Source organism: Hemiscyllium ocellatum, chromosome 14 (genome assembly GCF_020745735.1).
Source record: "Hemiscyllium ocellatum isolate sHemOce1 chromosome 14, sHemOce1.pat.X.cur, whole genome shotgun sequence".
In the NCBI taxonomy this organism is placed as follows: Eukaryota; Metazoa; Chordata; class Chondrichthyes; order Orectolobiformes; family Hemiscylliidae; genus Hemiscyllium; species Hemiscyllium ocellatum.
The window spans coordinates 69,685,317-69,701,969 of record NC_083414.1 but is presented as its reverse complement, the minus strand read 5'-3'; the positions used below and the strand labels follow the sequence as shown (position 1 = coordinate 69,701,969).

Sequence of the window (16,653 nt, the reverse complement as noted above, 5' to 3'; positions counted from 1 at the left end):
TAACCTCATAACAGAAGCATGGAACTCTGTCTCTGAATTCTACAGTGGTACCTATTGTAAGACATTTCTCTGTCTTATGCCTCTGGGAATCCCATAAACCAAGAAGCCCCAATAACTCCTATCATTGCTCCCCCTCCTACCCCCACCTCTCACCTCACCAGCCACTGAATCGTACTAACTACTGCAGCATCAATGTCATGAAACGGCTGTGCATGTCTCCACCCTTACCTTGTGAGTCTTACCACGTCTCCAAAGATGGAGTGTGAAGCTATGAAAACAACAATTCTTCCCTGTTCATCATCCTATCAATCCTCCCATTGCTACAACTGCAGACTGTAGAGATACAAAATAATGGGAATTGGAAAAGAAGCAGTAAAGATGCAGTATACTAGGATAACATTTCATAATCTCAGCTATTTCTAACTGTCTGATTGTAGAAAAAGACTGATGTATTGTCTGGGATTTTGCTTTTGACAGGAACTCACCTAGTCAATTCCCAAGGAAAGGGCTGGATTTGAATTACTGTCGCAACCCTGATGATGATGAGAACGGCCCCTGGTGTTATACTACGGACTGGCACACTCGGCTGGAGGACTGTGGCATCAAGAGATGTGATGAAAGTAAAGTTTTCTCTGCATAAATTCAAGGCACTTGAGGCAGAGACTCCAGAGGTCCAGCTCAGAGTTTGTGTCCATGCTAGCTTATTGTGGTATCGAAGAGGACAGTCCGTTGCTTGGCCTGGCCCTTCGACATTTGAGTTCCGGTAGAGTGAATGACAGGGTCAGGATAGAGGCCAGCCATTCCATCTGGCCACCTAACCCGGGGATTAAAATGTGCAGCAGCACTGCCATGTTTTTTTGCAATGTGTCAGGCCTGTCTCAGTTAGTGGTATTCCTGCATCGGAGTGCCAAGGTTCTGGGTTCAGGCCCTGCTGCAGGACGTGAGAACTAAATTCGAAGCTGGCATTCCAATCCATTACTCAGGGAATAACGCAAAGTCCCCCAGATGATTGCCCTGTTTGGGTTAGGTAAAAATAAAGTCACATAATACTGTTTCAAAGCCTGGGTGCTAGTCTGGTGTTCTAGCTAATATTAATCTCTCAATCTATGCCTACTGAAAAAGCAGACTATCACATTATTCTTTGTGGAAGTTTTCTGAGCAGAGATTGATTGCCATGTATCCTATTTACAACCTATAGAAACACTTCAAAGGTGTGAAATTAGTTATTATATAAATGCAAGCCTTTCTTTAACGTTACCTTCCAGTCAGATTTATTATGGGATGTTGGACAATAGACTACCCTCCCTCAACATTCAGTAAAGCAGATATTTCCCTTGGGTCAGCCATGGCTCATTTGATAGCACTTACACTTCTGAATCTGACTGTTATGGGTTTAAACACCACTTAACACTGCACACAGGGTCCTGGCTGACATGCCAGTGAGTGAGTACTGTATGTTTGGAGGTGTCTTCGTTCAGATGTGGGATGTGAAACCAAAATCCTATCACAGTGATCGATGGATGGGTGTTGGGGGGTGCAGTGGGGTGGTGAGCGATATTGAGGTAGGTGTGTTGGGGATGGGGGGGGGGGGGGGGTGTGGTGGGCGGGTAGGGGAATGGGGGGGGGGAAGCAGTTTGTTGGTTTGGTGGCGGCGGTGGTGATTATTTCATCGCAGTTGTTGAGCTTAACTAGATTACAGTTCCAAAGAGGTAGCTCAGACACAATGGGTTGAAGGTGCTCTATCAGTGTCATCTGGAAGTGATCGGTTATATAAGGTATATAACTTCAAATCCCATCTGCTCTGGACACGTGTCGTAACATCTCTACACAGGTTATCTAAGTATATCTAGAATGGCTGATCGCTTACTACATTTAATGTACGCTGGCCATATTTCTGCAGTTTGTTATGCAATACAGTCAGTGGATAACCAACCATGACAGGACCAAAGTTCTTCACATATTACCATACTTGGAAAAAGGCTCTCCCTGTCCTATCTAACCCTCTGATTATCTTATATGTCTCTATTAAGTCACCTCTCAACCTTCTTCTCTCTAACGAAAACAGCCTCAAGTCCCTCAGCCTTTCCTCGTAAGACCTTCCCTCCATACCAGGCAACATCCGAGTAAATCTCCTCTGCACCCTTTCCAAAGCTTCCACATCTTTCTTATGATGCGGTGACCAGAACTGTACACAATACTCCAAGTGTGGCTGCATCAGAGTTTTGTACAGCTCATGTACACACACATGGTTTTGGAACTCAATCCCTCTATTAATAAAAGCTAAAACACTGTATGCCTTCTTAACAACCCTAAAGAGTCAGAAGTTTCACCTGACAATACAATTCACACCAGTGACACCATTTTGAGTGGCCAAGGAAGCCGAACCTTGGTGTTTGAAGATAGTATGTCATGGGAACTGAAGAAGAGCAATTACTGATGAATTGGGAAGAGCAGTGCCCTGAATAAGACAGCTGCTCCAGTTGACCTGCAAAAGTGAACATTAAGGAATAATTTAGAGATGCCGGTGTTGGACTGGGGTATACAAAGTTAAAAATCACGCAACACCAGGTTATAGTCCAACAGGTTTAATTGGAAGCACACTAGCTTTTGGAGTGTCGCTCCTTCATCAGATTGTAGTGGAGAGTTCAATCCTAACACACAGAATTTATAGCAAAAACTTACAGTGTGATGTAACTGAAATTATACATTGAAAAATTGATTGTTTGTTAAGCCTTTCATCTGTTAGAATATCATGATAGTTTCAATTTCACGTGTAAATCACAAAACCTTTTTTTGAAAAGTTGCATTCTCGGGTTAGCAGTTAACAATGGTGATAGCTAGACAATATGTTGAAGGTGTTGGTCCCCTGTGTTCTCTGTCTATGCCATGATGTTTAGATTGATTCTAAACAATTGATTGATTTGAGCCCTCCACTACCACCTGATGAAGGAGCGACACTCCAAAAGCTAATGTGTTTCCAATTAAACCTGTTGGACTATAACCTGGTGTTATGTGATTGTTAACATTAAGGAATAAACAGCAAAGTGTAATCTTCAATATTAAAGCAATATTTGGAGGCATCACCATCAACTTTTAGAAGGTTGGGTCACGTGCAAGGAAGATCCTGATCAAATATCTGACATGTGTTTTTCTGGTTTTTTTGTTCCTTAGAGGATTGTTTGATGTGCAATGGTGAAGATTACTCTGGTTTCGTGGACCACACAGAGAGTGGGAGAGAATGTCAACGCTGGGATCTCAGTTATCCTCATGGACATAACTACCAACCAGAGAAGTATGTGGCTTGTGTGGCAGTGTTCAAACCAGACAGTACAAAATTATCACTGAGGCACCTGAATGCTCCATTAATTGGCGCTTCAATTGTAAGAGGAATTGATAGACCTTTTTGTTGTTCTGTTCGCCGAGCTGGGAATTTGTGTTGCAGACGTTTCATCCCCTGTCTAGGTGACATCCTCAGTGCTTGGGAGCCTCCTGTGAAGCGCTTCTGTTTGTCTCAGCCGCTTCTGGTTGTCAGTTCCAGCTGTCCGCTGCAGTGGTTGGTATATTGGGTCCAGGTCGATGTGCTTATTGATTGAATCTGTGGATGAGTGCCATGCCTCTGGCTGTTCTCTGTTTGGCTTGTCCTATAATAGTGGTGTTGTCCCAGTCAAATTCATGTTGCTTGTCATCTGCATGTGTGGCTACTAAGGATAGCTGGTCGTGTCATTTCGTGGCTAGTTGGTGTTCATGGATGCGGATCGTTAGCTGTCTTCCTGTTTGTCCTATGTAGTGTTTTGTGCAGTCCTTGCATGGGATTTTGTACACTGCATTGGTTTTGCTCATGCTGGGTATCGGGTTCTTTGTCCTGGTGAGTTGTTGTCTGAGCGTGGCTGTTGGTTTGTGTGCTGTTATGAGTCCTAGTGGTCGCAGTAGTCTGGCTGTCAGTTCGGAAATGCTTTTGATGTATGGTAGTTTGGCCAGTCCTTTGGGTTGTGGCATGTCCTCATTCCATTGTCTTTCCCTTAGGCATCTGTTGATGAAATTGTGCGGGTATCTGTTTTTGGCGAATACATTGTAGAGGTGTTCTTCTTCCTCTTTTTGCAGTTCTGGTACTGCAGTGTGTTGTGGCCCTTTTGAACAGTGTCTTGAAGCAACTTCTTTTGTGTGTGTTGGGGTGGTTGCTTTCGTAGTTCAGGACTTGGTCTGTGTGTGTGGCTTTCCTGTATACCTTTGTGGTGAATTCTCCGTTAGGTGTTCTCTGTACCATCACGTCTAGGAATGGGAGTTGGTTGTCCTTTTCTTCCTCTTTCGTGAATCGGATTCCTGTGAGTGTGGCATTGATGATCCGGTGTGTGTTCTCTATTTCTGTATTTTTAATGATTGCAAAGGTATCATCTACATATCTGACCCAGAGTTTGGGTTGAATTTGCGGTAAGACTGTTTGTTCTAATCTTTGCATTACTGCTTCTACTATATCCCTCTGAATCCTTGACATTACTACAGCAACATAAAAATGCCTGCTGCTCCATCCCCCGTCTGCAGTTTGGAAAATTATACCTCAACGCTGTACTCTTTTTCCAGTTTACGGGCAGATATTGAAGCATGACGATTCAGTACAGAATTAGTACAGGGTTGGTCGGAGGAAACAGAAGGACTGCTTAGAGTCAGTCAACTAGTCTATATTCAAGAACTCAGCAGCCAACCTAAATGAGTATGCCACAGACTTCATAAGTAAATATGTAGAGGACTGCATGCCGAAGAAGTTAATCCAAAAGTTCCCAACTGGAAACAGGGCATGAATCAGGAGATCCACTCCCCCCGAAGTCCAGGTCTGAGGCATTCAAGCTGGGTGGTCCTGACCCCTACAGGAAATCCACATACAAGCTTTGCAAAGGTATCAGGGATGCCAAGAGGCAACACCAAACTAAGCTTGACACCCAGACTAGTGACAGAGGCGCCCATCTTTGTGGCAAGGCTATTTAAAAATAATTCATTCATTTTTTGGGATGTGTGTTGCTGGCTGTCCAGCATTTATTGCCCATCCCTAGTTGTCCTTGAGAAGGTGGTGGTGAATTGCCGCCTTGAACTGCTGCAGTTCACTTGCTGTGGGTCGACTCCCAATACTTACACGTCATAAAGGGCTACAAAGTAAGTCGAACAGAATTGTGGGCAAACAGTACATCCCTACCTGACAATCTCAATGCATTCTTGGTTTCTTTGAACCAAAAGTCAGTGAAACAATGTCACCTATCCCATCAGCCTCTGATACACCTGTACCAACAGTTACCACTGCAGACATTAGATCAGCCTTCTTAAGGGTGATCCCACGGAAAGTGACCGGCCTAGATGGAATTACCGGGTGTCCACGCAAATCCTATGTGGACCAGCTGGCGGGAGTATTCACAGACATCTTCAACCTCTTCTTACTATAATCTGAAATCCCCACCTGCTTCAAGAGGACCACCATCACCCTAGCACAAAAGAAAAATCATGCATCCTGCCTAAATGACCACTGCCCAGTGGATTGACTTTTTTAATTACGAAGTGCTTTAAGAGGCTGGTCATGGCTCACATCAGCTGCAGCCTCCTAGATTGCCTTGAACCCTTGCAATTTTCCTACTAGTGCAAAGGGTACATGGCAAACATTATCTCCCTGGCTCTACATCTGGACAACAAGGAAACTTACATCAGGCTCTTACTTATTGACTACAGCTCTTCCTTCAACATAATTCCAAACAAACTCATTTCCAAACTCTCAAGAACAAAGAAAATTACAGCACAGAAACAGACCCTTCAGCCCTCCTAGCCTGCGCTGATCCAGATCCTCTATCAAAATCTGTCACCTATTTTCTAAGGGTCTGTATCTCATTGCTCCCTACCCATTCATGTATCTGTACAATATAACTTAAGTGACATTATCGTGCCTCCCTCTACCGCCTCCGCTGTTCTTCAGGCACCCACCATCCTGTACATAAAGAACTTTCCACGCATATCTCCCTTAAACTTTCCCTCCCTCACCTTGAACTCCTGATCCCTAGTAATTGAGACACCCACTCTGAGAAAATAGTCTATGCCTTTGTTCTTTCTACAAGGTGCATAACCTCACACTTTCCCGTATTGTATTCCATTTGTCATTTCTTTGCCCATTGTCCTAGCCTGTCCATATTCTTCTGTAGCCTCCTCACTTCCTCAACACTACCTGTCCCTTTACCTATTTTTGTGTCATCTGCAAACTTAGCAACAATGCCCTCAGTTCCTTTGTCTAAATTGTTAATGTATACTGTGAATAGTTGAAGCCCCAACTTAATGTGAATGGTTGAGGCCCACATAATGTGAATGATTGAGGTCTGTATTTATCCATTTTCCCCATATCTGCGCGAGTTTCCTCTGGTTGCTCTGGTTTCCTCCCACAATCCAAACGTGCAGGTTAGGTGAATTGGTCATGCTAAATTGCCCTTAGTATTCAGGGAGGTGTATGTTAGATGCATAAGTTAGGGGTATATGTAGAATGGATCTGGATGGGTTACTCTTCAGAGGGTCATTGTTGGGCCAAATGGCCTGTTTCTACACTGTAGGGATTCTGTGATTCTGACTCTAACATAGACCACTGTGGAACTCCACTAGTCGCCAGCTGCCACCCTGAAAAAAAAACCCTTGATCCTCCGTCTCTGCCTTCTGCCAGTCAGCCAATCCTCTATCCATACCAGTACCCTCTCTCTATGCCACTACTTTGCTCCTAATGGTATCTTCCTCTTATAACACTGGCAGCCTCCTGTGTGGCACCTCGTCAAAGGCCTTCCGGAAATCCAAACAGATCACATCCACTTGCTCTCCTTTGTTTAACTTGCTCATTATCTCCTCAAAGATTTCTAACTGATATGGCCTCCCAGCTGTGCTAATTCAGCCCTATTTTGCAATGCCCTTCCAAGTACTCTGCCTACTACTCATCCTAACACTGACTCTAAAATCTTATCAGCAACCAAGGTGAGGCTAACTTGCCTGTATTTCCTGTCTTCTGTCTCCCTGCCTCAAACAGAGGTGTTACATTAGCCATTATCCCGTCCACTGGAACTCTGTGACTCTTGTGATTCCTGAAAGTTCACCAGCAATGCCTCTACAACCTCCTCAGATAACTCCTTCAGACTTTTTGGCTCCTTACCTGAGCAAGAATGTTTTGGCTATGGGGAAATGCAACAAAGATTGACCAGACTGATTACTGGGATGATAGCACTGACTTTTTGAAGAGAGACTGGATCTGTTTGGACTATGTTCGCTGAAGTTTAGAAGAATGAAGGTGAATCTCACGGAAACCTATAAAACAGGGGTAAACACAAAAAGGATATTCCCGAGGACCGGGCAGTCCATAACCGGGGTCACAGTCTAAGGGTACGTGGTTTAGAACTGAGATGGGGAGAAATTTCTTTATCCAGAGAATGGTGAGCCTGAGACCAACACATTGAATGTTTTCAAGGAGTTGCTATAGCTCTTAGGGTTAAAGGGATCACATGGTATGGGGGTGAAAGCGGGAGCAGGCATTGACTTGGATGAACTATTGTTATTATATTGAATGATGGGACAGACTTGAAGGGCTGAATGGCCCACTTCTGCTCCTAAATTCTATATTTCTATGTTAATGAGTATAGTTATATGCTGACAGACTGTCATTGTTTAGCTGTAGCTATGGTCTAATTACTTCCAACAAAATAGTAATTTTTGATAAGTGCAGAAACCTCGTCTGCATTTTCTGCCCATCTGGATCTGACCATCAGATATATTGTGGAACCTTTAATTTTTGTGATGACAGCAGGAACAGTGGGACTTTGATTCCAGTGCAGTACTTCAGTGAGATGTGATATTTGTGTCTCTTTAGCTGCTTGACTGCCTCTTGTGGTGTTGGAATTTCATAGTTGGGCATTTCTGGGATGCCTCACAGCGCCAATGACCCAGATTTGATTCTAGGCTTGGGTGACTGTCTGGGTGGAGTTTGCACATTCTCCCTGTGTCTGCTTGGGTTTTCTCTGAGTGCTCCAGCTACCTCCCACAATCCAGAAGTGTGCAGGTTAGATCGATCAGCCATCCTAAATTGTCCATAGTGTCCAGGGATATGCAGGCTATGTGGTTTAGCTGTAGGAAATGCAGGGTTACAGGGGTGGGGGTTGGTTCTGGGTAGGATGCTCTTTAGAGGGTCAGTGTGGACTCGATGGGCCAAGTGGCCTGCTACCGCAAAGAAGGGATTCTATAATGTGAATGCCACTCGGCCTACCATCTGGGTAATCTTCCCAGGAGTTAGACGCACACTAGCAAGCACTTGGTGTCCCAGGAGGATGCTTAACTTCAAACTATGGTCAAGGTGCAGTCCTCACAAAAGGCCTGCAATGTAGACTTTCATCTCATTGGTCTGGAATAGCTTCAAATCCAGTGCATGCCAGGCAATTGGACAGCCTTTTAGTAGCATCAAGATTAAGGCATTTTGTGGGCCAGATTGGACATGGTTAGCCTAACATCGGTTATGGTTTCCCTCCCTTCTCAGGTACCCTGAGAAGAATTTGGACAATAATTACTGCCGCAATCCTGATGGGTCACGCCGTCCCTGGTGTTATACCACTGACCCTGCAGTCGAGCGTGAATATTGCAACATACGGAAATGTGGTAAGTGAAGCTCCTAAAGGGGAAATCAAGCTAGAAAGTAGAGCATCCATTTTTATCTAGCTATTCTTGGATAAGTGCTTCTCCTTTCAAGGGAATGCCTTGGAAGTGTTGACTTGTTAGGATACAGACACTGAGACAATAGTACTCCTTCCCTTCCTCATCCAACTATTCCTGATATGTATCATTAAGTAGTGAATATGGGATGGTTACAGAGGGAATTGCAGGAAAGTCTTATTCTTGTCCTTATATGTGTACTTCCCAGTGAGAGCTGTTGAATGGAAATCCCTGGCTGATCCTCTATCCTTCAACTCCTGGAGGGTGAGGTCAATTGAGCTGACTTGAATGGCTCAGTGATCCACTGGCACATTGAGGTAACCTTCATCATTTTGAACCATCTGGATGTCAGTAACATGAATGGACTGTAATCTTCTGGTGCAGTAGGATGCATCCCTCTAAGTCAGAAGTGTCAGCTTCAAGTCTCACTTCAGGACCCAATAGTCGTGGTAGGTTTCTCCATAACATGACAAATGTCAGCCCACAAATCTTTTCTGACACACACCAGTGGCATGTGGTTTGAGTGGAAGAAGCTCCTGATCAGCTCTGCATGTTGCAGAGTGCTGTCCCTCCTATTTCAGCCCCTAGCTTCAGGCGAATGATCTGCTCTGTTCCAGCAAAAACAAGCTAGAGAAAACACATAAGCATGTTCATGTGTCTCATGCATTTCTGTGGAGATTATCTGATCTGCAGTGTTCCAAAAGGAATCCTAACCTCAAGCACCAGGTTTCTGCCTTACCTCCAAGTCTATAGGAGAGAAACTTAGACCTATGGTTGAGAGCTGAAACTGTGAAAGTCAATATTAAGCTCAGAGAGTGCGCAATTCTGAGTGGGAAGATGAGAGGCTGTCCTTTCAGCTTGTGTTGAGCCTCATTGCAGCAGAGGGGAAAGTCAAAGGTTAGAGGGCAATGAATTGAAAAATGACAGGAAACTCAGGCTCCCATATATTGACAGAACAGAACAGAGAATTTGACAAAGGATTCCCTAATCTGTCTTCATTGTAAATGAGACTTCACTGTGAACAGGGCTTACAAGGGGTATAGGTGCAAATACATAGAAGTGGAGGCCAAACTGTACAGTCAGTTCTGCTCTAATGTGTGTTTCATCAATGCAAATTGGATTTAACATGATTGAAGCAGACCGTTACAGGCAGAACGCGAACTTTCCTTCCCTATATTGACTATAACGCGATTCTGGTCCCATTGGTTTAAATGGCTTGGCTATGGCACGATTTTCTTTTAACGTGAGATCGCACAAGAACAAACTATCATGTTATATCAGAACCGACTGTATTTTGGGCCCCAGAGAGTGATGTGGGAGATAGTGAATGGTAATAGGGTTAGGATTAGGGATGCTGTGGCTTCTGTGTCCTAATCCTGTGGTGCCAGAATAAGTAAGGCTTGAAGGTGGAGGGGACCAGGTTATTATTATGGGAACTGAAGGGGGGAAAGGGAAGGAGAAGACAATGAGTTTGGTGATGTGATCATGTTAGTGATGTGTGATGGGTAGAGACAAGGGAGACTGTATCAGAGGTGTGATGGAGGCAGGTGGAAAGCACAAGAAATGGCATGGATTCAATCATAGTTCCAACTAACCATGGTGCGTGACAAATCTTAACAGAGGAGAAAGGACTTTTGGATGGCTCTGGCCTGGAAGGTAGCAAATAAATGTAAGTGTAGAGAGTTTGGGAGAAGCAAACAGAATTCATCCAGAAAATGGGGCAGGAAGCAGGTCAGATCTAACCTGGACATCTGACAATTAGCAGAAAACTGATGCAAGTTGTCGTCAATAGTGGGGCTGCTTTTGGTGGGCCACAGGCTGTGTTGTGGGACAGGCCTGAAATGAACTAGGATGGTCTCATGTCTGAGCAGAAAATGCAAATCCAGTCGGTTCTGCAATAACGCGTGTTTCTTCAACACAAAATTACAGAATCCCTACAGTGTGGAAACAGGCCATTTGGCCCAACAAGTACACACCGACTGATCCTCCAAAGAGTCATTCCCCTACCCTATTATTCTACATTTCCCCTGACTAATGCACCTCATTTACACATCCCTGAACTCCACCAGCGATTTAGCATGGCCAACTCATCTAACCTGCACATCTTTGGATTGTGGGAGGAAATTGGAGCACCCGGAGGAAACCCACAAAGACAAGGGGAGAATGTGCAAACTACACACATACATTTGCTAGAGGTTAGAATAGAACCCGGGTCCCTGGCACTGTGAGGCAGCAGTGCTAACAAACACAAAGTGGCTTTAACACAATTGAAAAATTTAGACCATTATTTGTAGAACGCAAACTTTCCTTACCTGTATTGGCTGTAATGCAATTCTGACCCCGTAAATGGTGTAACTATTGCATGATTCTCTTATAATATGAGATCGTACGAGAATGGAACTATTGCATTATATCAGAATCGACTGTATGAGGAGGCCTTAAGTTATTAGGATGGGTGGTGTTAAGACGGACTCGCGGGGTCCCGTCTTTGCGTGTTCTTTTGGAAGGAGAGACCCACACTGGCAATTTTAGTTTGGCGCAGACTGCCGTTTATTCACAGAATCTTAACTGGGAAGCGATACAACGAATTTTCAAGCATGCATTCATTGGAGAAGGCGTTCTGCCCCCTCGTTCGGACTTGGCACAGTTATACTTCGCGCTGCCTGGAGTCCCCGGTTAGATTTTCCTTGTCCGCCTTCCTCATTGGCCCGTTCATCTGCGCGCGATGGGATCCGTCTTCCCATTGGCCGCATCGAGGTGCCTGTCCAGCTCCCGCTGTGCTTGACAATGGCACAGACATCCTGGGGCCAGCGGTTCCGATCCCGTAATCAATAGTTCATTGTTTAGAGAATCAACTCTCATTACTATGCGTCTGACAGGCTAGCCGTTTTCCGAGATTTAATCAATAATTCCAGTAAGTAAATTAACAGGTACTTTTATCAACTATGAGTTCCGATAGAGCAATTCACACTGTCTGACAGTTACCGGTTCCTTTATCAATCATGAGTTTCGATGGAACAATTGACACTGGCTGGCAGTTACAGGCTCCATGATTTAATTAACAAAATGTATATCAATTACGAGCTCCAGACAGGTAGTCATGCAGTTGCCAGCATCAGCCCGCATGGCTGTTATTAACCGTTTCAGGGCTGGAACTAGAAGTGTCTGTTGCAGTAATAGTATTACCCTCCCTAGCCTCACATTAAACACCCCAGTAGTGTAATCACCCTAACAGTGGAGGGAACTCCAGAAATGTTACCAACTTAAATTTATACAAAAATAGCTGTGTGGGTATACACATTAGAAAAGGGTGGACAGATAATCTCCTTTTCACCTTAAAAAGAGGCAGATTAAGGATGAATTGAACTGGAAGTTAGACTGGCATATGACTGAGAATGGTCATAATATTAGATTTAGATGAGGAAAAATGGAAGGAGGCTCAAGCAGAGGGGGGCATTTAAAGTATGTAAGACCATAAAAACAGAAGACCTAGAAACAGAATGAGACCATTTGGTTCATCAAGTCTCCTCCACCATTCAATGAGACCATGGCTAATCTGATCATGGTAATCCACAACTCCACTTTTCTGCCTCCTTCTCATGATCCTTGATTTCTTTACTAATTTAAAAAACCGTCTATCTCAGCCTCAAATCCATCTGCAGCTCTCTGTGATAAGGAATTCCATAGACTCATCACCCTCTGAGAGAAGAAATTCCTCCTCATCTCTGTCTTAAATGTGCAACTCATTATTCTGAGATGATGCCCTCTGCTCCTAATCTCTACCACAAGGAAAAACATCCTCTCAGTATCCACTCTGTAAAGCCCTCCATGAATTCAATAAGGATTAAGTGTGATAAGAACATATGATACAGATTGAGGCCATTCCGACCCTCGTGCTGGCACTCAATCTTGGAAAGATTGGTTCAAGACCCATCACACTGTCTACATACTGTAGTTGTGCAGGGTTTTCATTTCCAAATGTGCCCAGTTTAGGCTACTGGTGAACCACATTTCAGAGCTGGGTGAATTCACTGTGGAGTGTCTGCAGGGCTGAGTATGTCATGGGTAGCTCATGGTGGTCACAGTGCAGGTGGAAACTGAGCAGGCAAAAGGGGATGGGTAACCACCAGGCAGAGTAGAGGAAGGCAGGTAGTGCAGGAGCCCCTTATGGCCATCCCCCTTTCTGTTTTGGGTTCTGTCACGGGAGGTGACTGTAAAAGCATGGATGGGTCTACTCCTCAAGTGGGGAGAAAAGACTGCAGCAAGGCTATAATAGAAGAGATTCAATTGTAAGGGGAACAGACAAGCATATCTGCAGCTGTAAAAGAGACTTCAGGATGGTATGTTGCCTCCCTAATGCTAATGTCAGGGATGTCACTCAATGACTGCTGTGATCTGAAGGGGGAAGGGCAAACAGAGATGGTGGTACATATTGGTTCTAATGAGAGGAGGGAAAAGGGATATTGTCCTGAAAATAGAAATTTAGTGAGTTAGGAAAAAGGCTAAAAAATAGGGCCCAAAAGGTAGTAACCTCTGGATTACATCAGGTGCTGCATGCTGCTTTGTGTCTAAATAGGCCCAGATGAATGCATGGCTGGAGAGATGGTGCAGGAGAGAGGGCTTTAGATTTCTGGAACATTGGGACTGTTTCTTGAGAATGGTATATAGGGTAATCTGTTGTATCTGAACCGGAATGGGACCAGCATCCTTGCAAGAAGGTTTACCAGAGCTGTTGGGCAGGGTTTAGAATGACTTAGCACGGGGGTGAGAGAAGGTTTAGTGGTGGTGATGGAAGTGGGGGCTGGGTTTTGGAGGGGATGGGTGTTGGTGGCTTAGAAGTGACAGCAAGTGAGTCAAGGAGGCAAAGAGATTATGAGCCAGATCAAGCAGAAGAGAGTTTGGCAAGGTTGGATAGTATTTAGAGTCATAGAGATGTACAGCATGGAAACAGACCCTTTGGTCCAAGCCGTCCATGCCAACCAGATATCCCAACCCAATCTAGTCCCATCTGCCAGCACCTGGCCCATATCTCACCAAACCCTTCCTATTCATATACCCATCCAAACGCCTCTTAAATGTTGCAATTGTACCAGCCTCCACCACTTCCTCTGGCAGCTCATTCCATACCCTTACATTTTCTCTGCATGAAAATGTTGCCCCTTAGGTCTCTATTATAACTTTCCCCTCTCACCCTAAACCAATGCCCTCCAGTTCAGGACTCCCTCACCTCAGGGAAAAGACTTTGCCTATTTACCCTATCCATGCCCCTCATAATTTTGTAAACCTCTATCAGGTCACCCCTCAGCCTCCGATGCTCCAGGGAAAACAGCCCTTGCCTGTTCAGTCCCTCCCTATAGCTCAAATCCTCCAACACTGGCAATATACTTGTAAATCTTTTCTGAACCCTTTCAACTTTCACAACATCTTTCCGATAGGAAGGAGACCAGAATTGCACGCAATATTCCAACAGTGGCCTAACCAATGTCCTGTACAGCCGCATCATGACCTCCCAACTCCTGTACTCAATACTCTGACAATAAATATCTTAATCGAAGGGATCTAACCTACAAGACAGATGAGTTGACGGCATAGCGGTATGATATCATTGCTGTCACTGCGATACGGTTGTAAGAGAGGCAGGATTGACAGCTCTATATCTCAAGATGCAGGGTCTTCATGTGAGAGTATTGTGCTAAAAAAGCACAGCAGGTCAGGCAGCATCTGAGGAGCAGGACAATCGACAGTTTGAGCATAAGCCCTTCATCAGAATGAAGGGCTTATGCCTGAAACGTTGACACTCCTGCTCCTTGGGTGCTACCTGACTGGCTGTGCTTTTCCAGCACCATACTCTTTGACGTATGATGAATACACAGGATTGGACCATGAGAAAAATGGAATCTTCCATCTGTAAGGGTGGTAGAACGGTCTGTGAGGGTGTTAGAGGCAGAAACCTCATAACATTCAAGAAGGCTATGGGCTAGAAAATGGGATTGGAATGTTTAGGTGACTGTTTTTGATAGCCCAAAAGTTTTTTTTCTGTGCCTTACACTTCTATAAAAGTCACAGATGTAGATGTGTGAACTGCTCATGCTCACCTTTAACATTTTGTGTTGTTTGTGCTTTATTTTTGGTACAAAAGATGGGGAGCACAGGCTGAATGACGTGGAAATCACCAAAACATGTTTCAAACATAATGGAGTAGGATACAGGGGAACCATAAACCAAACATCAGCCAGAACTCCCTGTCAACGTTGGGACAAGCAATTCCCTCATAAACATGAATTTACACCAGAAAACTACTCATGCAAGTACGGAGCAATGCAAGGTTTGAAATATTATCAACGAGAGTAAATTATAATAAAACTCAGCCACTACATCTTATAACTGCAAAATGGTGCATGTACTGAAGATCGAAAATGTAAAAAGAACACGCAGGCAATGCTTATATGGCAGATCAGACTGCTTTCGTGCAAAAGCTGATAATCACTCATCAGAACTGGAGCTTTAACAATTTTGAAACAACCGCTGTCCCAGGAAGTAGGCCATTTTGGAACTCCAATATCTGTTCCTTTTTCTCTTGATCAAGGAATCTCCTTTGCCCAGTCTGATTTCACTTCATGGGTTTCTCTTCTCTCTCCCCCAGATCCATGATCAGCTTTCTCCTCTTCCTAACCATTATCTCCTGCTCTTAACATTATCTCTCTATCTAATCATGATTCATCTATGTCTTACCTCTCTGTTTGTATCCATTATCCTTTTCCTTCTATATGTTATCTCTTTCTATTGTTATGTCTCTCTATCCATTTACCTCTCTATTCATTTTATCATTTCTCTATCAGCATTCTTTCTTGCAGTTTTCTCACTTTTGCTGTCAGTTCTTTTTCTCTCTTGCTCCCCCTTATCTCCTTCTCTGAATCTGTTATCTCACTCTATTTGTACCCCGGACAACCACCTGATGAAGGAGCAGTGCTCCAAAAGCTAGTGCTTCCAATTAAGCCTGTTGTTGTGTGATTTTTTAACTTTGTACACCCCAGTCCAACACTGGCATCTCCAAGTCATATTTGTACTTGCTCACTCTTTCTGTTCCCTCTCTCTCCCCCTCTCTCTCTCTCTCTCTCTCTCTCTCTCTCTCCCCCCTCTCTCTCACACACTCTCTCTCTCTCTCTCTCTCTCTGTCTCTCTCTCTCTCTCTCTCTCTCTCTGTCTCTCCCCCCCCCCCCCCCTCTCTCTCTCTCTCTCTCCCCCTCTCAATCTATTACCTCTTTCTTTTGGTCCATTGTCTCGCTATCTTTATAATTGCTATAATTTTCATTCTGTTATCCCTCTTTCTATCTGTCCTCACCTCCTTCTCTACTAATTATCTACCAGCTATTTCTCTCTCCAGCCATGACCTAGCTGTAATCTTTCTCTATATGATTTCTCTCCCTTTTTCTACCTCTTGCAATTATCTTTCCCCCATCATCTGTTACCCCTCTCTCTATGCATTATTCCTCTTTATCCCTCATATCTTCCTCTATCTGTTATCCATTATATTACTCCCTCTATCTATCATCTTTTTCTCACAATCCATCATCTTGTTCTATTATCTCGTTCTTTATGTCTGTTATTTCTCTTTTTCTGTCCATTATATCATGCTTTATATTTGCTATCTGTCTAAGTGCTTTCCCCATTTATCCATTAACCCTCTCCCTCTATCCATTATCCCTTTCCCTGTATTTGTTAACTCTTCTTTTTCCCCACCTATTCTCTATTTGTTATCAATCCTTATTTTGATCTGCTATCACACTCTACACATTAACTTTATATCATTTATCTCTCTCTCTCAAAACTTTTTTTCTATGTCCACTTTCTCCATCTATTCATTACCTTTCACTCTATATGCATTACCTGTCTGTCCATTATCTCACTTTATCCCTTATCTATTCTCTATGCATTATTTCTTTCTCTCTAGCT

General features: G+C 43.9%; 1 protein-coding gene across 1 annotated transcript in view; it reads left to right on the top strand.

Annotated features, from left to right (window-relative positions):
• Positions 1-16,653, top strand: part of mst1 (macrophage stimulating 1) — a 63,492-nt gene that overhangs the window by 11,546 nt on the left and 35,293 nt on the right. The window contains exons 4-7 of the mRNA XM_060835253.1: positions 478-620; positions 3,172-3,292; positions 8,528-8,646; positions 14,840-15,008. Of these exons, the coding sequence (XP_060691236.1) occupies positions 478-620; positions 3,172-3,292; positions 8,528-8,646; positions 14,840-15,008 (552 nt within the window). The remainder of the gene's footprint in view (positions 1-477; positions 621-3,171; positions 3,293-8,527; positions 8,647-14,839; positions 15,009-16,653) is intronic.